General features: G+C 39.1%; 1 protein-coding gene across 4 annotated transcripts in view; it reads right to left on the bottom strand.

Annotated features, from left to right (window-relative positions):
• Positions 1 to 4,778: 4,778 nt before the first annotated feature.
• Positions 4,779 to 24,429, bottom strand: part of GATA3 (GATA binding protein 3) — a 54,072-nt gene continuing 34,421 nt past the window's right edge. For 2 of the 4 annotated variants that reach the window (XM_068276061.1, XM_068276062.1), the window contains 3 exons: positions 23,127 to 23,272; positions 19,367 to 19,492; positions 4,779 to 5,875 (listed from right to left, as the gene is read on the bottom strand). In XM_068276061.1, the coding sequence (XP_068132162.1) occupies positions 5,591 to 5,875; positions 19,367 to 19,492; positions 23,127 to 23,272 (557 nt within the window). In that variant the 3' untranslated portion in view covers positions 4,779 to 5,590. The remainder of the gene's footprint in view (positions 5,876 to 19,366; positions 19,493 to 23,126; positions 23,273 to 24,429) is intronic. The other 2 variants (XM_068276063.1, XM_068276065.1) reach the window with 2 other exon arrangements.

Genomic DNA, 24,429 nt, shown 5'->3' with positions numbered 1-24,429 from the left:
TTGACACTACTGACCATTCTCGCTCCATCACACAATCTCATCCTTGGGTATGAAGGCCAGGTTCTTTATTAGATCTCTTCCTATCTCTCAAAAATACGTTTCACTTCCTCTTATTTGAACCACAGCTCATTTCCAAATAATCTGTCCTTTGTCCCCTACTTTTCAACCTCTACTGTATATGTATGGCCTTTGAATATTAAGAAATGCAATACCACTAATATGAAGATGATTCAAATCTCTGTATCTCAGCTCAACACCTTATTTCCTTCTGATCCTGAGTCCCTGAAGCCATTTTATGCTGTTCCTGATATTGCCTAATAAAAGCTTTTGGACTTTACCACATCCTGGAGCATGTGGGCTTTGTTTAAAAAATTGTGTGCGGGCTCTTCTTCCATAGTTTCTCCATGACTTCTCGCTTGCTAAAAGTTAAAATGGCATTAAACATACATTGTCTCCAAATCATGTCAAAATACAGAATTAGTGCTTCCCAACACACTTATCAGGCATGTGGCCCAGTACAGATTGGGACTCGATCGCTCAATTGACATGCTCAAGGCTATACAGAGGCAGGCTAATGACTTGTTCTGTTCCTATGCGGGGGAGGAAGGGCAGCATAGCGACGCACAAGGAGAGTGTCACAGCTGGAGAGGGGCGAGTGGGGAGAACAATGTTCTCAGCCAGCGCTCGGCCAAATTGCTCCACCAGGCAGATCGCCGGTCAAGGCATCAGGGGGTATCGGGGGGCCACTGTACACATACTAAATTCTCAGCAGGGGTGGTTGTTCTTGACTGCCTTGGTCAGGTTTTATCTACATGTGTACACAGCTTAACTCAAACCTACAAAGCTCTATACAATCTTTCCCATTCATCTCCTCTTTAATTTGTAGATACTACCCTGTTCACAACCCCCAATCTATACACAACGTCTTCTCTGATTCATTACCGCCTTACATTCACACCTACAAGACTTCTTACGAGCTTCTCTCCTCCTCTGAAATTTCCTTCTAAATTACATTTGTTACTTTTGACGTCTCTAAACTTTTAAGAGCACTCATAAAACACACCCTTTCAGGCAAGTACACAATCTAACATAAGCCATTTTCTTTAACCTATGAGCAATCTCTGTTACAATTTAATCCAGGTACTTACTGCCTCTGGAAATACAGTTCCCCTAGGGATGGATGCATTCTATGAATTTCTGCCTCTGAAGAATAGGGATGCTCACCGCATTCTGCGGAATTCCGTTTTCCGTGATTCCGGTCTGAAATTGTCGATTCCACTCCGATGCATCAGAACGGAATTGCTATAGCGTTCCAACTGATTATTTCAGCACCAACTGTAATTGAAATGACTGCCGTGGAACCACCTCTAGGTCCCATAACCTACGCGACAACTCCTGCTGCTCCAAACCAAAATTGTAATGACCGCCATGGAACCACCTCTAGGTCCCATGGCTTATGCGACAACTCCTGCTGCTCCAAACCAAGCTTATGACCACTGAGGAACCAACTCTAGGTCCCATGGCTTTCGCGACAACTCCTGCTGCTCCCAACCAAACTTATAATGACTGCTGCGGAACCACCTCTAGGTCCCATGGCTTACGCAACAACTCCTTCTGCAAAAAAAAAAAAAAGACCGGTGGAACAGCCACTAGGTCCCATGGCCTACGATTTTTCAAAAACGAGGTTTCAATTGAGATTACTGAAATGTTTCCGTCAGAATTATGCAAAATTCCGACGGAATGTAACGGTTACGGAATTCAACGCGGACGGAATTCCGCAATTCCGTGGAATCGGATATTGCACTTTCCGATCATCCCTACTGAAGAAGTAGGTCATAGATCTGCAAAACGTCTGTTAGGCCATTGTACTGCACTTTTTGTCATTTGTTTGGGATGTCAATAAATTGAGGTGATTGCAAAGGCTGGTGCCCAGAAGTCTTTCTCTCCTGAATGCTGCTAATAATGATAACATTTGTAACATACTCAATAAAATGATAGGTAGCATCCCATATAAGCATCACATTATAGCTGTCAAAGTTAGTTGATGCTGACAGAAATTAAATAGAACACTATGCTATACTAATTTGGACGGGAAAAAGGAAAACTTGGCCAAGTGAAGAAACAAATATTGGGAAGTGAAATGTGCAGTAATACAATAGCCAAAGCTGCAGAATTTCCTCTATCGAAAGCTTTTGTTTGCACAGTCTTCTATTCTCAACTACGTGAAGGTGTTAAATGTGAATACATGCCAAGTCAGCCATATTAGCTAAGCAAAATTTAGTCTTTCAAAATCAAATTTATATTGGGCTTTAAAATCAACCCAGAAAACCTAAAGCACTAAATGTTTCATTAGCTACCAAAGCCCACGCCCACCTTGCTTTAAAGTGGATCTGAGGTGAACTTTTACTCATTGCATAATTGTGTTCCTTTCCTATTGTTTATAGGGCATTCCTCAAGCCAAATATTTTTTTGTTTTTGTTTTAATACTCTAATTCCCTATAAAATAAATAAGCCACACCCACAGGTTTTCAGAGAGCATTGGCAGTAGCAAGGGCTCAGTCTGGGCAGGAGGAGGAGGAGGTGTTACTAGCCATTGATTTCAGAGGCAGAGGGGAGGAGGGGGATTAGGTTTTTTTCACAGGCTTAGTGATCAAGATACAGATAAGCCTGCCTCTGTGTAATGTTTACAAACAACATGGCTGCCCTCATTGTATCACAGGAAGAAATAAGCATATTCTATTAAAGCTGTTTGCGGCTAGATTTGCTGTGTAAACTATCTAAACTTTAGATAAGATATATAGACAAGTTACTTGTTATAGTTAGTTTTTCATCTCGGATCTGCTTTAAGCTATTCTTTCCATTGGGTTCATTCAGTAAAATATTTTGCTGTTTTCCTAACTCCCTCATATAAATAGCTATTTGTGGCTAACTACTGGATAGGGGAGAGAAATTCTATTTGCCAAAACTATTGTATTACTTTATAACACTGGTTGTATCAATTCCTGCACACTATCTAAAAGCTATTCAGCAGAGGCTTTTAATGTTCATTTTGGACCATGAGTATCTAAAGCCTCATACACACGCTAAACTTGATAATGACCACCTCTGCTGAGTACCTAGTATGGGTACAGCAGGCACCAATGCCATCCGGTCTCTCCAGCAACCAATCGCTGTCTGAGAGCATTGTTCTCCCGCATAGAATTCAGTGTGTGCAGAGCAGCTCCCAACCCTATTGTTTTCCCTGGCTCCCATGTTATGTCACACCTGCGCCTCTCCATTGGCCCTCCTACAAATAGCTACAAAACACGTCACTAGCCTGCTGACTAGTGACACATCTGCACAGCCTCAGCTCTGCTATATCAACTCAGGGTCCGGATCCCGATGCCCACCTTTATGCTGGGAATACACGGTACGTTTTTGAGCCATTAAGATTGCTCGATTGATAATTTCCGACATGTCCAATCTCCCGCCGGATCGATTCCGCGCTCGATGTCGCATAGGGAACAATGGGAAAATATATGAAAAACGAGCAAAAGATAAGCAAATCGACCGCGGAATCGAGCATGAAAATCGATCGGGAGCGAAATCGATCAAGAATAACGTACCATGTATTCCCAGCATTAGGCTCCATTATTCTTTGCAGAGCTACAGTATCTCATCTTCCCTGAACTGAAACAAAATAAAGCCATTCCTGAACTTACAAAGTTTGCCAGTAGCCAACAGGTGGAGAAGATGGAGCTTGAAACAAGTAATGAGAAATGTTCTTTTTGTCTACTGTCTGTTCAAATAGCAAATTGGTTTCTTCAAAATAAAAAAAAAGAGTAAAATTTCATAAATTTGATTGCATACTGTAACAGAATTCAGGCAAACTGAAAATGCCCAAAGCAGGGGTGTCACTACAATTCATGGGCGGTCCCCAATGTTCACACCATTCTCAGTGTGATGTTGGGGTCTGACAGTTTCCTGTCTGAGAACATCATTGCATTGCAGGAAATAATGGCTGCCTCCAACTGCCAATCAAACAGTATCTTCCCCTGTGTGTGTCACTGCTCTTTATTGAGCTTCACACAAGGTTCAAACAGGCAGACAGTTTCGGCTGTCCCCAGCCTTTATCAATGCCCATTGATAAAGGCTGGGGACAGCCGAAACTGTCTGCCTGTTTGAACCTTGTGTGAAGCTCAATAAAGAGCAGTGTGCTGCAACTTCTCGTCTCATCCAGATCTATACCTGTGGGAAGTGGGCAACCCCAGTTGCGTGCATATAGGAAACATTTGGATTGTGATAGCTGCTGACCCCCTTGGACTATATATATATATATATATATATATATATATATATATATATATATGTGTGTGTGTGTGTTATCACATTGTTAGTGGATGTGTTTATTGATAATAGCAGTTTATGCTGTCTGTTTTTTGTTTTTTTTTCATGTCTGCCTGCAGTAAAGGTGCTGACCTGCAGGCTCAAACAACATGAATGACTTGTACGGCGTCTAGCAATCACATCTTGATCTATCATCTACTGTATTTATTGACTTCTCACTTTGCAATGTATTGATTTATTTTTTCCCCTATGTTTCGGTAAAGTTCCTCTTAATGTAAACTTCTGCTTGACATAGACCTGTTTTTCATGCTAGTCATGGCTGTTAAACATATATAAAATATAAGCGGGTCTATGTACTTTCTGTTTTCTCCAGTGTTCTTTTTTTCTGTACCATGGGTCCAGATGTCAGCATTCCACCATAGTTTTGGACCAAGTAGATGACAAGTACCCCATTTCAACAGAATGTAGTCTATTTTATTTTTAAAGAAAGAAAAAATATGAAAACAATAAAAGCAGTTCTTTACACTAGCAGTAAATAAATTTATACAACCATTCAATCTGTATAATATGATGAAATAAATCTACATCTTTCTTTATTTTGGTGTCTTTGAATTATACGTACAAACAACACTTACAGGAACTTGTTCACAATGCACTGAGGCCTGAGGAATGCTCTCTGGAAATCCTAACTGGCAACATCCGTGGAGTTGCACTAATTTCCCAGGACCAATAGAACTTCCTACAAAGAGGCCCACAGCCTGAATGTATGAATTGTCTACAATTTTAATGCATCAAACCAGCCCTGGCCAAGTAAAGGAAGTCAAGTCCACCAGAGTGTTCACATTGTACGTCAGGAGGCCTCAAAGTCTGTAAGGCTTATGACTGACTGCCAGGCTCCCCAAAAATTCCCGTTGTCCTTCATGCTTTTCATACAGGTGCGAAGCGAAAAATAAAAGTCTTCAAAATGTACAGCATAAAGTCTTTTTTTTTTTTTCTTTTTGCAATGTTTTTCATTCTTTTCACAGCACTAGAAACCCTTGTCAACAGGGAGTCACGGTTTAAATGGCTTATTCACAAATGGAATCCAGATTCAGTGGTCAAGAATGTCTAGATGCCACAGTGAGTTCCTTTAAAAGTCGCAAAAACTACTGTGTGTAGCAATTTAAATAACATTTCTTTCATATTTTATAGGGTCATTACTTTGCAAAAAAATGCAAAATATAATTGAAGTCTTAAAAGATGTTGCAAGTTTCAAGAGAGAAACCTAACCCATGGCAGTGACCATACTGGAGGGATGATGAGGTCCGAAGGAGAGGCTTGATGGTGGATGCATTGGTGTCGGCGTGGTCAGCATGTGACCAGGGTGACTGAAGTGGGAAATGTGGCTGAGTGAAGACATGTGTCTGGAGAGGGCAGCAGGACTGAACGAGCTGCTCTTGGGATAATCCTCAAGACCATCGTGGATCTTTTTGCTCTTTTTTGACTTGCTAGACATTTTTCGGTTTCTTGTCTGGATTCCTTCCTTCTTCATAGTCAAGGGTCTGTTAATCTAAACAAAAATCAATTATTTGTTTTTGTTTTTTCATTCTTTAGTATTTTTGCATAGTGGTTAAATACATGCAGGAAAATTTTAGAAGCGTATTTGGCAGTAATAAATTAAAGTACACACATTCAAACCAATAACAAGCTTACTAAACCAATAAAGTCATCCAATAAAAGATCACTGCTTCAGGTTTCACCATACTCAGTTGCCACTATAATTAAACCCAGTGATGGCTGTACACATATCCATTTTCACTCTCCTTAACAATGATTAGCCAAGTGTTTCTGGTCATCTTTTGGAAAAGCTTTATCTCAGGGAAAAATATCAGCACTTGTTTAAGAAATTACAAGCAAGCCATTTTTTTCACTGAAGTTCTTGCAGGAAACCTGTATAACATATGATCATCTCCTAGTAGGTTTATGACCATCTAATACAGTATCTGTGTGTAGCTTAATGTTGACCTGTACAAAGAGATCATTAAAGCTCCCAGAGACAGACATAGAGAATTATTTTATGGAACGTCCGCTTCCTAGACCGAGGTCGAGGGATGATTTCAATCAAGCAAGTACGAAATCATCCAAAGTCCCCCACAATAACTGAGGGGTTACAGTCATAGCAACAGCCCTGTGGAGAAGGACCTTTCTGTATTGTGTTTTCTTGCTCTGCTTATACATGCTAAATATGTCCTGAACTGATTTAAGGTGTGGAGAAAATAAGAGGTGAGACAACCTTGTTGGATTCCATAGTTGTGTAAAGAGGCGTCTTTAAACTGTGCACTTATTAACAATGAATGAGGTATATGAGATTTTGATCAACGTTTGCATCACTTAAAATTTTCAGACCCATACATTTAAATCTGTCACAGTTTAAAATCTGAACACTGCATATTTTTCTGTGGTACAACACATCTAAGTGATGTCTGTAGCAAATCTAGCCCAATGCCTGTGGTAGTGAACTACTCACCAAGGCCCTCATATTACTTAAAACTAGAATGAACAAAACAAAAAGCTTACACATTTTGGAACTAGCAGGTTTTACTGACAGCTGTCAGTTTCAACCAGTATTTCCTCAGGAACAGCCTTGTCAGCTATTACACACTGTGTTTAACTGCAATACATCTATTGCACTACTCTGGTGCTGTAGTTAACAACTACATGGCAAATTGTTCTTTTATTTTACAAAGGCTGACCCTAGTATGATCAGGTCAACCAATAAAACAGTAGTGTTCTACATTACGAGTTGTGGAATTGTTCATGATCCTTTCAGAGTATAGCTTGAAAGTGAGTCCCCATTATCTTACTAATTAGCTACGGCACACTGCTGAGGGTGGTCACTTTTATAGCTCATGTGGACACCTGCCGAGTGTCTGCCTGACCAGACTCTCCCATTTCTAAAAGGCTTTATTGCAGTGATTGCTGTGAAATTGTGACAGCAGTATTTTACGAAAAAAGCTACATGTACTGTAGGTTCCATATGCATGCAACAAAGAAACAATGACATGCAAATTACTATATTTATCATTTAGGTGGCTGGGTAATATATTCTGGCTGAATGCATTAGTTGCATTCTGTTTATGTTATTAATGACCTGTTACCAAGTTATAAGGTCTTCATGGTTGATAAAATCTCCCTGGCATGCCGATCATGTGTTGTCATCTCCCTATGCATGAATTCTTGTATTTCAGAGGGGGAAAAACGATGAAGCAATTGAACTCCATTCATCTTAAATATGAAACATGATAGTGTCACAATATATGGATTTCAGGTAGCTTTTTTTAGGGCAGGGTAGGAAAACCAAGTACTCTATCTGGTCCAAATACCAGAAATTGTAATAAAAATGAAAAATATATATTATATTAACCTCTACGTCTCTCAAGCTTTACAACCGATATTAAAAGATTTTTGCCGTTCAAAAATCAAATACATTTTGTTAAATACAAATTGTCTCATATTTGAGTTGTTTTAATTTGTTTTATTGATAACAGCTAACTAAACTAACTAATGATGTCCCTACCCAATAGAATGCCTTGCCAAACTTAATCAAGACAGCGCCAATCAAAACGTTTAAATCAAAACTGAAAGCCACCTCTTTAGTCTGGCATTTATGATCACATAACTTTCCCCCTGTACACATCACTATGTACTGATCAGAGACAAGCTTATGCGCTTTGGGTCTTATGGGACAAAAGTGCTTTACAAATGTTTTGTTGCTGTCATTGAAAACTGTTAAAAAATATATATTAAAAAAAAAAAACAATAGCATGCTTATATTGTGTTGTATTTTCAATAGGTGAAACATACATTTACAAGCCAGACAGATCTTGTAGACTTCATGGTGTGTTTTAAGAAAATATAAAAATGCTTTTTTTATAATTTATACAATCTGTGATATATTCTGATAAATTTAAAAAAGTGTTTAAGCTGCAAAAAAAATCTTTGCCTTGAAAAGCTGTTTCTGTTTTATTTTCACTACTCTGTTTGTCATCAAGCTTGTCATTTTATCGAGAAATCAATATCTTAAATCTCTTGTACGCATGTACAAAATACACAGTAGCTGCAAAGGGTTAAGAAGAAGGAGAATCTGTGCTGTAACCCAGACTAGAAGTTATTTGCCTACAACAGCTCTCTCTTCCATGAAAATGTGAGGTAGCTTTTACACACAGATGTGAGATGATGACCTATTTTACATTATACCATCTCCACTACATATCAAAAGAAAATATTTAATTATGTGAAGAAAGCAAGCTTCATCTTGCTATAGGCTCCTTGCGCTTCACATCTGATGATGAATACACCTAGGAGGTCTAGAAGCCAAATGTAAAAATATATATATTTTCCTTATAGAATAAAGACAGCCAGTTTTGTTAGGAAATGAACTATTAATATATATCATCTGTTTTAAGTGCAGTTGTGCCTAATGATAATATGCATTCTTCACTATAACTTCATCGTGGTTAAGGGGGTAAGAGAGAGAGATCTATATATATATACAAGAATTAATAATGATATTTAAGGGGCCCATACACTCAGCCGATTTCTCGCCGATCAATCAAAATCGATCTATCGATTGGTTGATGCTGTACTGTATATGATTGTATGTGTTGTAGTTCGCATGTATGTGTTTGTACCATCACCGACCCTGTATGAGCCAAAAACAATTCCGGGTACAACCCCCCGTTGTACTTGGCGAAATAAAAGATTCTGATTCTGATTCTGATTGCAAATTGATTGACCAATCGACCGATTTGCGGCTGATTTCGATCGATTTCAATCGATCTGGCAGGCTGGAAAATCTAGGTCGATCCGTTGAGATTGCTTATCATTTTGCATTGGCCCTAATAGAAATCTGATGGCAAAAAAATGCCATCAGATCGATTTTCAATAGATTCCAAACTGAAATCTATTGGAAATCTGTTCCTAGCAAAAAATTTTCCTAAACACATCAGATAGATCAGAAATATATCTGATGATCTATCTGCTGCTAATCTAACGAGTGTATGGCCACCTTTATACGCTGTACCTAAACTGCCTCATTATAGTAGATGAAGTTCTGTTTGTCACCTGGATTTGCAGTCACATGGCTAAATATCAAAATAAAACAATGAGAATACCATACTTGTAGGTCTAATACTTGTTTAAGTTTTATGGGGATGATAAGCTTAGTAATTACTTTTGAAATCCCACTTTATTATCCTTGTTATTTTCAGAAAAGCTGAGGAGTCATATTAAATCATTTCTGATGAATTTGATCTATTTTATAATACCTGCCGCTGTTCTAAATAACACATTGACGCAGTACAGTTAGTAACAGTGCAATTTTATCATTAAAAGTACACTTTTTTTATTACTCCTTTGCTACTTTCTGTATATTATTAATATGCTGCTTACTGTGTAAAATACAGATTTAATAAGGGCCATAAATATGCATAAAACACTTGTGGTCTTTTATTTTAATCACAAAATGTGCTTTTATAAGCTTGAGAATAAAGAAAATTAATTCACATTAAAACTAACAGTATACATTTTGGATAGCAATGAGATATAAAGGTGTGACTTGACTGCCGGATGACCTAATTTTACACAATCACTTCATTAATATGCACACTTATATAAAATAAGGGTTTGTTTACATAATGGAGAAGACTGGGTTAACGCCCTTATTACTTGTGCTACCTGACAGTAGTCATCAGCTAAGCAAAGCAACCCCGCACCTACTGTCCATTGACTCAATAACAGGAAGGACCTACAGCAATTTCTAGCTGAATCAAGCAACAGTCTAAATTCCACAGAAGAAAGAGCTGAGTGGAAAGGCTTAAACACCACGCTTGATTTCTGGAGAACTGCTTTTGCTGCACCCAGTCACTGCATACTTTTCAATGCCTCATCAAGCTCAGCATTCCTGTTAAAGTCATAGTCCATCAGCAGAAGGTCCTAGGGGCATTTCCATGGTGGCTGAAACCCCTACTGTTTTCAGCAGACTATAGGCCCATACACACATCTGATTTTTGCGAACGACGGGTCGTTTGAACGTCCCGTCGTTTCAGTCGTTCGCACGCCAAATCGGGCGTGTGTACAGACTGTCCGGGTGATAAGACTGGTCCTGAGCGATTCGCCGGTCGTTCGCAAAAATCAGACGTGTGTATGGGCCTTTTGGCACATCTGACTGTTTTTTTTTATCATTATGGCACATCTGATTTCGTTCTCTCTGTCAGACTAAAGGTAGCGATACACTTATTAATTTTCCCATCGACATCTGGCAGACTGAATCACTGTGATCAAATCTGTTAAGTGTCCCGGATGGAAGATATCAGTCTATCGGTGGCAGGTTGAGAGCAGTGGCAGATCGATGGCCCATAGCATTGCACTGCACTGGACAATGCAACGCTGTGGTCAGATTTTTACCTGCTTTGATGCTGAAATGTATGCCTATTGTGTGGCAGTGATGGATCCCTTTCAGATCAAACTTGATCCAACAGGGATCTAACTTATTGTCGAACCTGGTGGCCATCAATAAGTGTTTGGCCACCTTAATGGTCACTGCCAGATACCGGTGAAATTGGATGGATCAGATTACGATGACTATGGCCCTTATTGCATTCACTTTTTCTCCTATGTTTTCTCCTAGGTGATATTTTCACACCTTATTAATAAAATGCTTTTTAAGCCACCAGCAAGCAAGAAATACAATTTTGGCAGCACTTTTTTTATCTACTTTTGGTACTTTTTTTCAATTGCAGAGTGCTGAAAATGTATTTTAAACATAAGATGAAAAATGATCTCCTAGGAAAAAACTTAGTAGAAAAAGTGAATTGAATAAGAGCCTGTATAGTAAGTGTATATTAAAACTAGATCTTTAGATTGTAAGCTCACAAGGGCAGGGTGTTCTCCTTTTTGTGTCTTAGAAGTACTAATATTACTAATATACGACGTACAGTGTGTATGTATATATATATATATATATATATATATATATATATATATATATATATATATATTATATATATATATATATATACAGTGGTGTGAAAAACTATTTGCCACCTTCTTGATTTCTTATTCTTTTGCATGTTTGTCACACTTAAAAGTTTCTGCTCATCAAAAACCGTTAACTATTAGGCAAAGATAACACAATTGAATACAAAATGCAGTTTTAAATTATGGTTTTTATTATTTAGTGAGAGAAAAAAACTCCAAACCTACATGGCCCTGTGTGAAAAAGAAATTGCCCCCTGAACCTAATAACTGGCTGGGCCACCCTTAGCAGCAAAAACTGCAATCAAGCGTTTGCGATAACTTGCAACGAGTCTTTTACAACGCTCTGGAGGAATTTTGGCATACTCATCTTTGCAGAATAGTTGTAATTCAGCTTTATTTGAGGGTTTTCTAGCATGAACCGCCTTTTTAAGGTCATGCCACAACATCTCAATAGGATTCAGGTCAGGACTTTGACTAGGCCACTCCAAAGTCTTCATTTTGTTTTTCTTCAGCCATTCAGAGGTGGATTTGCTGGTGTGTTTTGGGTCATTGTCCTGCTGCAGCACCCAAGATCACTTCAGCTTGAGTTGACGAACAGATGGCCGGACATTCTCCTTCAGGATTTTTTGGAAGACAGTAGAATTGTGGTTCCATCTATCACAGCAAGCCTTCCAGGTCCTGAAGCAGCAAAACAACCCCAGACCATCACACTACCACCACCATATTTTACTGTTGGTATGATGTTCTTTTGCTGAAATGCTGTGTTACTTCTACGCCAGATGTAACAGGACATGCACCTTCCAAAAAGTTCAACTTTTGTCTCGTCAGTCCACAAGGTATTTTCCCAAAAGTCTTGGCAATCATTGAGATGTTTTTTAGCAAAATTAAGATGAGTCTTAATGTTCTTTTTGCTTAAAAGTGGTTTGCGCCTTGGATATCTGCCATGCAGGCCGTTTTTGCCTAGTCTCTTTCTTATGGTGGAGTTGTGAACAATGACCTTAATTGAGGCAAGTGAGGCCTGCAGTTCTTTAGATGTTGTCCTGGGGTCTTTTGTGGCCTCTCGGATGAGTTTTCTCTGCGCTCTTGGGGTAATTTTGGTCGGCCGACCACTCTTGGGAAGGTTCATCACTGTTCCATGTTTTGCCATTTGCGGATAATGGCTCTCACTGTGGTTCGCTGGAGTCCCAAAGCTTTAGAAATGGCTTTATAACCTTTATCAAACTGATAGATCTCAATTACAGTACTTTTGTTCTCATTTGTTCCTGAATTTCTTTGGATCTTGGCATGATGTCTAGCTTTTGAGGTGCTTTTGGTCTACTTCTCTGTGTCAGATAGCTCCTATTTAAGTGATTTCTTGATTGAAACAGGTGTGGCAGTAATCAGACCTGGGGGTGACTACAGAAATTGAACTCAGGTGTGATAAACCACAGTTAAGTTATTTTTTAACAAGAGGGGCAATCACTTTTTCACACAGGGCCATGTAGATTTGGAGTTTTTTTCTCACTAAATAATAAAAACCATAATTTAAACCTGCATTTTGTGTTCAATTATGTTATCTTTGACTAATAGTTAACGGTTTTTGATGAGCAGAAACATTTAAGTGTGACAAACATGCAAAAGAATAAGAAATCAGGAAGGGGACAAATAGTTTTTCACACCACTATATATATATATATATATATATATATATATATATATATATATATATATATATATATATATATATATATATATATATGTATATATCCTTAGAGCTCATGTTACACAAGCAATATTAATCACTAAAGATTGAGAGACTAATGTTTGGAAACTATGAGATTTTTTGGCAGATAGATGGCTCGACAGATCATTTCCGACAGGTCCGATCCGATTTCGATTGATTGATTTTCTCATAGAAGTGAATGGAAATCGACTGGATAAACAATCTGAAAATCGATCAGCCATTACATCTGCCCAAAAAAAAAAAAAAAACTCGTGTATTCCCAGCCTTAGTAACTCAATAATATGCATTTACTTCTGCAATGTGCTAATTTTATACAAGGCAGTTGTAGTGGAGAAGATACCTCCGTTGATCTCAGGTGATTAAATGACTAATGTAGCCCAAGCCTAAATTGGCCACACATGGGTTGGGTAGTCTCTCTCCCAGGAAGGATCATTTGTGAGAGATCTGCTCTTGCTCGATTTAATGGACCTCCAATTTTTCTACAGCTCACAGTATCATTCAGCACACCTGGTCAAAGATCAATTCTTTTTTTCTGTTGAGTAACAGCAACACACTGTAATGAGTTACAGAGATGTCAGAAAACACATCTCAGCACTATAGCACACCTGAACTGATATAGGATAGGATATGGAGGCTGACACATTTATTTGCTTTTAAACAATGCAGATTGCCTGGCTATCCTGCTGACTTTCTGCCTCTAATACTTTTAGCCATAGACCACAGACAAACATGCAGATCAGATGTTTCTGACTGACTACTGACTGGATTAGCCTCATGCTTGTTTCAGGTGTGTGATTTATACACTACTGCAGCCAAAGAGATCAGCATGCCTGCCAGGCAACTGGCATTGTTTGAAAGGAAATAAATATGGCAGCCTCCATATTCTTCTCAGTTCCAGTGTCCTTCAATCTCTATATTATTATTATTGATTGATAAAGTGCCAACATATTCTGTGGCAATGTACAAAGTAAGAAACAAACATGGGGTACATAATATAGACAATGGTATACACCAATATACAAAATACAGGATGTGATACAGTGACAATAGCAACATGATATATACAATGTATAACAAATTCCAAGCTACAAAAGGGTGAGAGAGCCCTGCCCTTGCGAGCTTTCAATAATAGCCTAATAATGGCAAGCAATGATCTGGTAGCTGGAATACTTTTCAGATATCATGTGATATGTGAAATTTGATTTAGCAAGATTCCAGTAAGCTTCTGTGGCCTGTGTGCATATTCATTAGCACAGTTGCCACACCTTACTGGATGCCTAAATCATTATTGCAAGCATGGCATTTACCTTACATGTGAGCCACATGCTACACCGCACATTATTTCATGTTTACGCAGAGCCTTTCAGCTCACTTGCAAATGCATTCCTTTTTTTTTTCATATTCAGCGTACACACGTTACTGCACCCAACTAAGGCAAAAAGGCATAATTGGTTCGCTCTTTTGTTGGGATGGATTTATATCAACATTTGCCCTAATTATTTAATGATGTTTGCTTTATTTCATTATCCACTGCCTAGTAGGTGCAGCAAATTATATAAAAAAAATAAGATCAAATCCTAGTATACACAAATACATACCTCCGCACACATTGGCCCCTATGCAGTTGACTTTTTCACCTGAGTTTTCTCCTAAGTGATCATTTTTCAACTTCTCTTTAAAATAACTTTTCAGCATTTCGCAATTGAAAAAGTAACAAACGAAGTAGAAGAGGAACTATCTAAATTATTCTGAGTATTTTCTTGCTTGCTGGTGGCTTAAAGGGCATTTTATTAAAGCGGGATTGACACCCATAAAATCAAATTCCAATTGCCCACAGCTGTGTTTATTATGTAGTCTACATCCTGATCCTGCGTTGCAAGCATTCCAATGTAATCATAAATGTGTCTGCTGTAATGTACCTTATCTCATTTAGCCTGGCTCTTTTCTGGTACATTGCCAGGGAGAGGGAAGCTCTCTCATCCTATCATCCCTTCTTCCCCTTCAACGTTCTTTCTTTTCTGATGATTGGCTGAGGGCATTTCAGTATGACACAAGGCACAAGGTAAATGTAAGCTAAATCACCTCTCCCCTCTGCAGAAGCTGCTGAAATCCGATCTATGTTCTGCTCCAACGTGTTAAAAGTGATCGGAAAATGTATTGGAAAAATGATCAGAAATCAAAATCGACCTGTCGGAAATAATCAATTCGACCTGTCTAACTGACTGAAAATTGCATGGTGTGTACCAGGCATAAGTTCACCTGCACTGGGCAGGGTGCTTTGTGAGGGAGCAGAGGCATAGTCACCCCCCCCCGCAATGACCCCCCACCCCCAACTGCTGAAAAAGTTTAGTGGTGCTGGTAAATTGAGCTGTGGGAGACCCCATGATTGCAAGTTAGGACCGGTAGAGTGCTTTTTAAAACGAGTCAAAACGCCAACGACTAACGCGGGGAAGCGTCGCTGAAGGTTGTCAAATGTTTCTCTGCTTAGGAGCAGGAAAGCTTTTGGCATCATCTAATAGACGCCACTGCTGGTTCAGACGCCCTTCTTAACCAGCCCTCTTAGCTCACTACCAGCTGCTATGTCTGAAGGGCAGAGCTAACCTCACACTTTTTTTCTCCAAGATAAACAAATGTTTCTTTTACAAAACAAAAGCGCAGCTTGCCAGTGCATTATAAGTTTAGACCTGCTTCAGACAGGTCTTAAGCTGGTCTTTAATTCACAGATAAGCGGCAGCTAAAAAGATGCCATCAATCATTTGATAACATCTAATGGGATAATTTATATGCCATTTCATGCATCAGCATTAATTGATGCACATAATTAGCACACAATTAATGCAAAATATTTCTCATGGGTACTTAATGTTTAAGAAATACCTCTGGTTGCATTTTATCACCATTTCTTCTGGCAAATTAGTGATCGCGCGCAAACGCGAAAATGCACGCGAAAATGGACGTGATATGAGTTGTCATGGTTTAGTGAAGCAAGCCCCTTTTGTGAACCCACGATAGTTGGGTGAATTCCCTGATTTATTATACTAACGCCTTCTTTTCTCCCTACATTCTAAGAAAACAAATGTAGTGGTCGGATTTTGAAGTTTTTTTCAAGTTTCCTATGTTCTTCTTATGGTAAGGTGTCCAGTAGTGATGAGCCAATGTGCCCATGTTCATTTTTGTCATAAGGCAGCGTTACACAAGCAACATGTTCGTTACCGAGGTAACGTTAGCCATGGCACTTGAGCAATGTGCCTCATGTAACTGGCATCGGTGAAACTGCCACGCACTAGCTGTGCAAGGCAGTTTTATCAAACATTCTGGAATCAACCCCATAGTTCGTGTACTAATCCCTGCAGCCCACTATTGCTAACCCAATATTCTATAATTTATGTTTCATTTACACCTTGACTTCACTTTCTATAGTTTAAGCTGTTGTGCACTTACATGTACACAATGGGCTATATTCACGAAAGGGCAGTGAAATTGCCATATGCAGGCAGCGCAAATAGTGTGATGTGCATTACAGAACCAACACAAGCATTGAGTGGATAACAAGAGTTAAGGGATGCCAAAACATTTTGTAATGCGACTGCGTTTTGATTTTGATTGATCGAAATCCATTTTTCCACGTTTTTCAAAAGGCAAAATCATCGCAAAATGCTAGACATTGGCCTCAATTCACTAAACTTATCTCCTGTCTTCAATAACTCTTCTAGAGTTGTTACCATGGTGATAAGGCATGTAGTATTCAGGAAACATTTTACCTCAGGCAAGCCTAAAGTTAACTCTTCTGTCTTTAAATTAACTCTCCAATCCTTAAAATAACTCCAGAGTTAAAGACAGGCTGTTAATTAGCTGCATGTGAAAATAACTACAGAGGAGGTAAATTAACTACAGAGGAGGTAAATTAACTACAGAGGAGGTAAATTAACTACAGGAGAGGTAACTTAAGGAATGAAGAGGTAAGATAACTCTCTCACGTGTGGAGGTAAGTTTTCTCTTGCCTTATTATCTCTAGCATGATCTTAGTGAATTGAGGCCAATGTGTCTCAGGCGTGTGTTGCATGCTCTCCTATTTGCATAAACACCATGAAAATGAATGTGGTCCTCTTTTCCACGGACAGTTGATAGGCAGTGAAATGCCTATCAAACTGTCACAACTGCTTGCTGCTGCCTGATAACTGCCCACTGCTTCCTGGTAACTTCTTGTTGAGCACACAGTTCAACTGTCCGTGGAAAAGAGGCCTTACTGCAGTATGGTGAATATAGTCCTATGTTCCCTAAGACTGCTAAGCTCATTGTTTTCTTAATAGTCAATCCTCTATTAGAGCAGTTTTTTTATACAAAAAAATGATATTTAGAATTGGTGAGGAACAAATGCAGAAACAAAACTCCATTGCAAACTCAGCAGCTGAAACAAACCTTCCTTCATAGAGGCTTGGAGGTAGGGATAGCAATTAGTAAAATGTAAACAATTGCTGCCAAGTGAGATAACTTAGGAACATTGCCAGTGCAGGCATTAAGTTATTATGATCTGAAAAATTCCAGAATCATAAACAAACACAGGAGGCACATCACACAGAAAGAGGAGAATGATCCACCAGATATATCAGACAGCAGACATTATTTTTTTATAAAGACATACCCTAAATACAAGCAAGTTCTTTTTGAACGTCCCAGCAAAGCTAATGGATAGGTGTTCAGCCAATGCAACAGAAGGGATAGCAGCAGATCCTGGCACCTCCTTTCCCTGGGTACATGGACCATACCACTGCAATTACCACATGGGGGGTGGAGGAGACACTTGATCTATTGCAACAGGTGCTTCAAAACTTAATTTTTATAAAACAGATTTGTTCTGCAAATACATTTTTATTGTGCATTTCATATACTTTCAGACATTGGTATATGCGTGCAAGAGTCTATGGTGTTTTCTACATTCCTTCTTATTGACATGCAACTGGTTTGTGAATGACTGTGAGAAGGAACACACTAGGCAGAATCGCTTATGGGTTTTCCATAGCACATAGTGGAAAACGCATATGCGATTCTGCCTAGTGTGTTCCTACCCTTTATATTATGCAAATGAAAATGTAATTGAAAAATTTTGAAACGAAAAAAAAGTCTTAGTTCAGTTTAGTAAATAAAGCCTATCTATCAAATTGTGTTTGCAGACTGGAACCCAACATCTACATTTTTTTCCCCACTGGAAATATCACCTAATTTAACAAACCGTTCAAAGAGATTTTGATGCCCAGAGACTACCGATAGCAAACAATATACCTTCATTGTATGAATGGACAATGCATGCAAAACTGAGTTGGAATAATTTTTATTGTGTTTTACACTGTAAATTTGTATGGACTGAAAAACATGTAGTGCAATCTCATTACTTCTCAATGGTCTTCTTTTTGAGAGCTTACTGGCCAACACAGCCAGTCAACAGTCACGCTCAGGTGGAACAACTCGGACCAAGTTAAAAACACTTGCCCAGTTTCTACTGATTTCCACAGCCCCACTGGTGTCAGTATTGTTCTCCTCCTTCTCTCTGCATGGCACAAATAGGAGCCAGTTCACCTTCCCAACATACTTCTGGGGTCCCAAGGAAGGGTTCTGGGTGTAGCAGTCTGCTGCCACTGCCCACTTTCACCCCCACCCCACCATGTCCCACCACTTCCCACCACTTCATATTGTCAATTGAAAGTAATGGAAGCCATCAACCTTTATCTATTGTCTAGTTGCGTTTAGATAGACAGAGTGGCTAAATTACAAATGACATGATCATATAGAGTACTTGGAGGATGATGGCCTTCTTTGCTCTCAAATAATAGAGTGGGAAAGGGGGAAGTGGGCTGAACCCAGAACTTTTGATTGGTATCCCAGAGGTAGGAAGTACGATTGCCTTTGCTTGCTTTTTTTCTGGCTTAACAAAAATAATAATATGCGATGTCAGCCCATTACTTCCAATACAGATAGCCTGAAATAATATGAATGCACACAGAAATGTACACAGCATTACCAGAAACACTAATGACTACATAATACTAAAATGCTTAGAACTCACCATTAACATACTGTTAAAAAAACAAAACAGAAGACAGACTGGGGCTAAAAGTGGGACAGGCTGTTATATTTAGCTACATTAACATTTCTGTCTGCATGAGACCTGAAGCAGTGACACTGATCATTAATATCCAATTACTTTTCTTTATTAAGTCTAACTGGTTAAAGCACATTTTTAAGCACAAATTGACAGTGGTGTGTAAGAAAAAAACAAGCTTTTGATTAATGGTGTACACTTACATTGTGCAGCTTGTAGTACAGCCCACAGGCATTACACACTGGATCACCATTGGCATTTCTCCTCCACAGTGTGGTGGTGGTAGTTTGACAGTTTGCACAAGACGTACCTGCTCTCCTAGCTGCGGACTGCAAGAAAAAAAAACATACTGTTGTAGAATAAACAGACAGGATTTAGCTCAGGCAATGCAGGAGGAAGTTAAAACACCTGTGAGTTTAAGAAGTTACATTCTTTACATTCATGCAAAGGTGTAACCGTAGTCCAGACAATGCGGCTGTTATGGAGTTAATCAGCACCGGGGGCTCAGCAACATCTGACTATATTCTATGAAGTTAACACTAGCATTCTGTAAATATGTCTCACTGTATAATATAAGAGCTATAAGAGCTTCCAAACTGCTTTAGAATAGTATGGATCTTAAAAGTAAACCTGAGACAAACCTATCACAAGGATTTGTACTTACTTGGTTCTTCCTCCAGCCTCCTGTGATTTGTTAGCTCCCTCCATGTTGGTCCAGTCTCCTCTGCTGCACTGCAGTGGGGGTTGTAGGTTGCAGTTCACTGTGCATGTGCAATCTGGTGACCGGAACTGATGCGCAGAAAGCTCATAGTCATGGGAGCACAATTGGGGGGAGGGTGCAGCTGGGACTGAGCCATGTCTGGCTCAGTCCAGGACTTTACCAGGGCAGACTGCGGGAGAATGGAGGGTAGTAGATTGACACCAAGGAGCTGATGGACTACAGGAGGCATCAAGAAGCCCCAGGAAAGTATAAATCCTTGTGATATGTTTGTTTGTCTCAGGTACACTTTAAGGTGGCCATACATGATTCAACCAAAACGTTCAATTTTCCTATAAAAATAAAAGTATGAAAAAATTAAATGCTTTTTTTTTCAATCTAGAGTTCTTTTGAGCTATCAGCTGTGGTGGAAAATTCCAATTAATTTTTAGAAAAAAAATGTAGGTGGATTGGGTTGATTTTTGTAATAATCCAATCAATCAAAGAGACCGACTGAAAATAACTTGCATGGTGTGTGACCACCTTGAGAGGGATGAGCTTACAACTAAGCACTGTCTCACAGTGATATGACTCTTAGAACCCAAGTTAGGCCCAGTGCACACCGAGTGGATCTTGATGCGATCCGCCGGGTGCATCCGCCTGTAAAGCCGCTCGGGTAATGTATTTCAATGGGCTGGTGCAAACCAGCGGTTTGAGGTTTTTAGCAAACCGCAAACGTGCCTCTTGCTGCACGTTTGCGGTTTGCTACAAACCTCAAACCGCCGGTGTGCACCAGCCCATTGAAATACATTAGCCGCGCGGATGCTCAGGCGGATGCGGCCGGCGGATCGCATGCAAATCTGCCTGGTGTGCACTGGGACTAATCTTTGTCATCCGCTAGCGTTTTGTGGATCTGCTAGCAGTTTTGGTGTGCACTGGGCCTAAGGATTGATTTGATGCCCATGTTAAGGTTTATATAAATGTTTCTCAGATTTGAACCGTGTGGAAAGGGCTTATAACATCTTCTGGGTTTTAACTGCTGTCTGTGTAAACACTGGAGAAATTTCTTTTCCTTTCATTTCCTGACTTTTAAACTTCCACTGCTTTGATATAAATGTTGGCGTTCCCAAACAGAGGAAATGACAGATGATATTATAAACTTGATAATGATCTGATTTCTCCCCACCCTTCTTTATTGTTGTCTTTGTATGTTTTGTAAATTTTTACCGCTTTCCTGGCAGGGCAGGAATTGGGGGTAATTCTCAAAAATGTCAACACCAACAGCAGGAAGAAGGCTCGGATGGAGTTGTAACCATTATCGACACAATCCAAAACTAAAACATGTTTCTCCCTTGAAGCAGAGCTTTTATAAGTTACATCTACTCCAGGAAAAAATCTATTTTTTCTATAAATTCCTCTGAGCCTTATTGGCATTAGTGTGCACAAGCTAGGGTGAAAATTACCCCTCCAAAATTACCCCTTATTGTCTCCTGGAATGATAGCTTGAAAATTACCACTAAAATGCCAGTTTGCTAATGACTTCAGCATTAGATTTGTAATAGAGCGGATCAGTGTTTACAAGTGATGACATATAACCTCCTAAATAGTCTACAGTTTCCTTAGTCCTTTCTCCCTGCAGTACAACACACTTAATGGTTTACTTTGAGGAAATTGTTGCTTGGGAGTTATCTAAGGAGTTCAGATTTCCGGCAGATTTTTCCTGGCTTCGCATATAAGGAGGGAGAGGGGATGGGGACAGCTGCCAAAAAATCAAAGCTCTTCATATTCCCTCATTTCAAAAAATGTTTCTCTGTTCCAGCTTGCAACAGCACAAGCAACTAGAAACAAACTACTGTGTAGAAGGACTTGAATTGCTGCTGGGTACAAGAAATAAAAAAATAAAAAAATTATATAAAGCAACTATAAAATGTTTTGGTAAACAGTCAAAGTGATTTGAAAAATGTGTAAATACCATAGTAACACAGTTTGGTAAAAAAAAATCTGCCCATGTTCAACCAGGAAAAATAAATAAGTAAAATAATAATAATGTTTGGTGGCATAATAGCCAGCATTCTTGCCCTGCATCGCTAAAGTCCATGACTCAATTACCACCCTGGATGCTATCTGTATGGAATCTCATAACCAGGGTAGTTTACTGCGTACATATGTACCCGTCGCCGGTGAGTTGGGCGCAGGGCTAGTCGAATGATAGCTCTCCCTGCTACCGCAAAACTCCCCGGTGGCGTTAAATACTATTCCCACTTTGAGTTGCCGCAACATGGAAGGAGTTGTAATTTGGGGTCTGGCAACCACCGGGGCCCGGAATTACCCTTAAGCGTCCCGCACAGCATTACATTTCTGCTATGGGGCGTCTAGTTTTGATGCTCGGCACTAAGCGCCATGCACCGAAACAACCTGCTTCGAGTTTACTGGCCATGCTTTAAAACAGCATTCCTTAGCTACCTATGTGTTTTGTGTCCTACAGAAGAAAATAATGAATGTGATGTGTAGTTGCATTATTATTATTATTATTATTATTATTATAAAAATCCTTATGTCCACATGGCTTCTTACTCACTAAAACAAAAGTATTTTTTCTCATAGCCAATTATATGGAGAAAAATTGAAAAAAAAATGAAAACCTTAAAAGATTCAACCAATGGTTTACACACCTTACTCATCATATGAATCTTTGCCCAGATGTTGTAACATAATATAGCATGCAGTTTAACTATTAAACATCTTTACATTCAACAAACAGAAGCATGTTTGAAATACCCAGAATATGACAGAGGGTAAATATAGCTAAATAGTAAAGATTACAAGCTATATGAATGTGCTATAGTTCCAGTGGGTGATTAATATGTATTATGGGACACCCCCTTTTTCCTCACATGACTTTTAATGCACTTTTTAATATTTGTTGAAGATGTTAATGCATCGGAAACAATGAGCTGAAGAAATCACAGTTTCTTAGCAGTCATTACAGAGTTTTGTCTAAGGAGGAGGACTGAAATAAAAAGACCATTCTGTATGTCTCAATGCCATGCATGCCTAACACCAAATCCATGTGACAGGCACAACCCAGGCAGATGGTGTTAGAATGGGATATGCAGCACCAAGAGCATCTAATCCTCCATCCTTGGAATCACTCCTCTTGGCCACTGCAGAAAGCCCTTTGGTGGGGTTGCCAATTTCCTGCTGAAAGCTCCCTTCCTGTACTCAGGAGATTAGAGAAAGAACAGAACTAGTGAGGTGTCACTTACCAGTCTCCTTTTAGGCTTAATGAGGGGTCGGTTCTGGCCATTCATTTTATGATAGAGTCCACAAGCATTACACAAATAGTGCCCGGTGCCATCTCGCCTCCACAGAGGGGTTGAGGTTGCTCCGCAGTTTACACACTCCCTGCCTTCTGAAAACAAGATGACACATGGTTGATTTCTGAATAGAACTGGGTAATGAGTCTACTGCCATATTACATCCTATACATAAGCAGCAACAGCACTCTCAGGGCAATACACACAGCTGACTACAAGTAGGGAAAAAGTCAAAGAACTATTTACAGCTATTTAGCTGCATATACTCCAGGAATTAACTAAGAAACTGATAACTGCAGTGCTAACTCTGTAACATGTTATAAACTATATGCAAAAACACTTTATAAAGTAACTTGCCAAATATCCGTTCGCACCTATCTATGTGCATGTGTGTGTTCCCGCATTTATATGTGCTAGCACTGCCAAATAAATTAAATGTAATGGTATATTCATTTTTTATTTGCTAGTTCTATGTCAAGAAAGTAATTTTTCATGTTGTCCTTTAAGTCCTTAAAACAAATGAATATTTTCTGTTATCGGGACATGAACTGCTGAGCTTATACTGCCTGGTATGTAAGTATGAGAACTATTTGTATTATTATTTGTTAAAGTGGACCTGAACTCTTGCACATGACAGAAGGAAAACATAAATAAATGCACCCTGTATGTATTTAGAGAGTTTAGCCTGTCTAATCCCCCCTCATCTTTGACTAAACACCAGTGTAATTTGATCTCTCAGCTCTAACAGCTGGCTGCCTCGGCAGAGTAGCTAATTAGTAAACACAGGATGTTAATCATTTGTCTGCTTCCATGAAAGCAGGAATTAGACACACTGCAGATTTATTGCAGGATTTGTATCAGCTGTAACAAAGAAATGTTTTTCTTTAAAGGTTATAATGCTGTTGCTTATATTTTAGGGAAGAGGGGAAGTTCTGAGTTGAGGTCCGCTTTAATACAGTTGAGCAGTTCTCACCAATATGAGAAACTGTGCACAGTGTATCAGGTTTGTCTGATATCACATTTGGTGAATTACATGATGACTAGTATGAAAAGAGGCAAATGAAAATGGCCAATATAATATCAACTTTATTGAGCGACTTTCAAGCAGTTCCAATGAATAAGCTGTACAGACAACCAATAGCATTAATAGTATGTTTGAGAACAGAACATTGTTTTTCAGTCCTTAATTCGCTTTCCTATTTTCTAGTGCATAAAATAGTCAATTTATATTAATTACCAATACATAAAGGTT

The sequence above is a fragment of the Hyperolius riggenbachi genome, chromosome 3, assembly GCF_040937935.1.
Source record: "Hyperolius riggenbachi isolate aHypRig1 chromosome 3, aHypRig1.pri, whole genome shotgun sequence".
Lineage (NCBI taxonomy): Eukaryota > Metazoa > Chordata > Amphibia > Anura > Hyperoliidae > Hyperolius > Hyperolius riggenbachi.
This window is presented reverse-complemented; position numbering and strand designations above follow the sequence as displayed.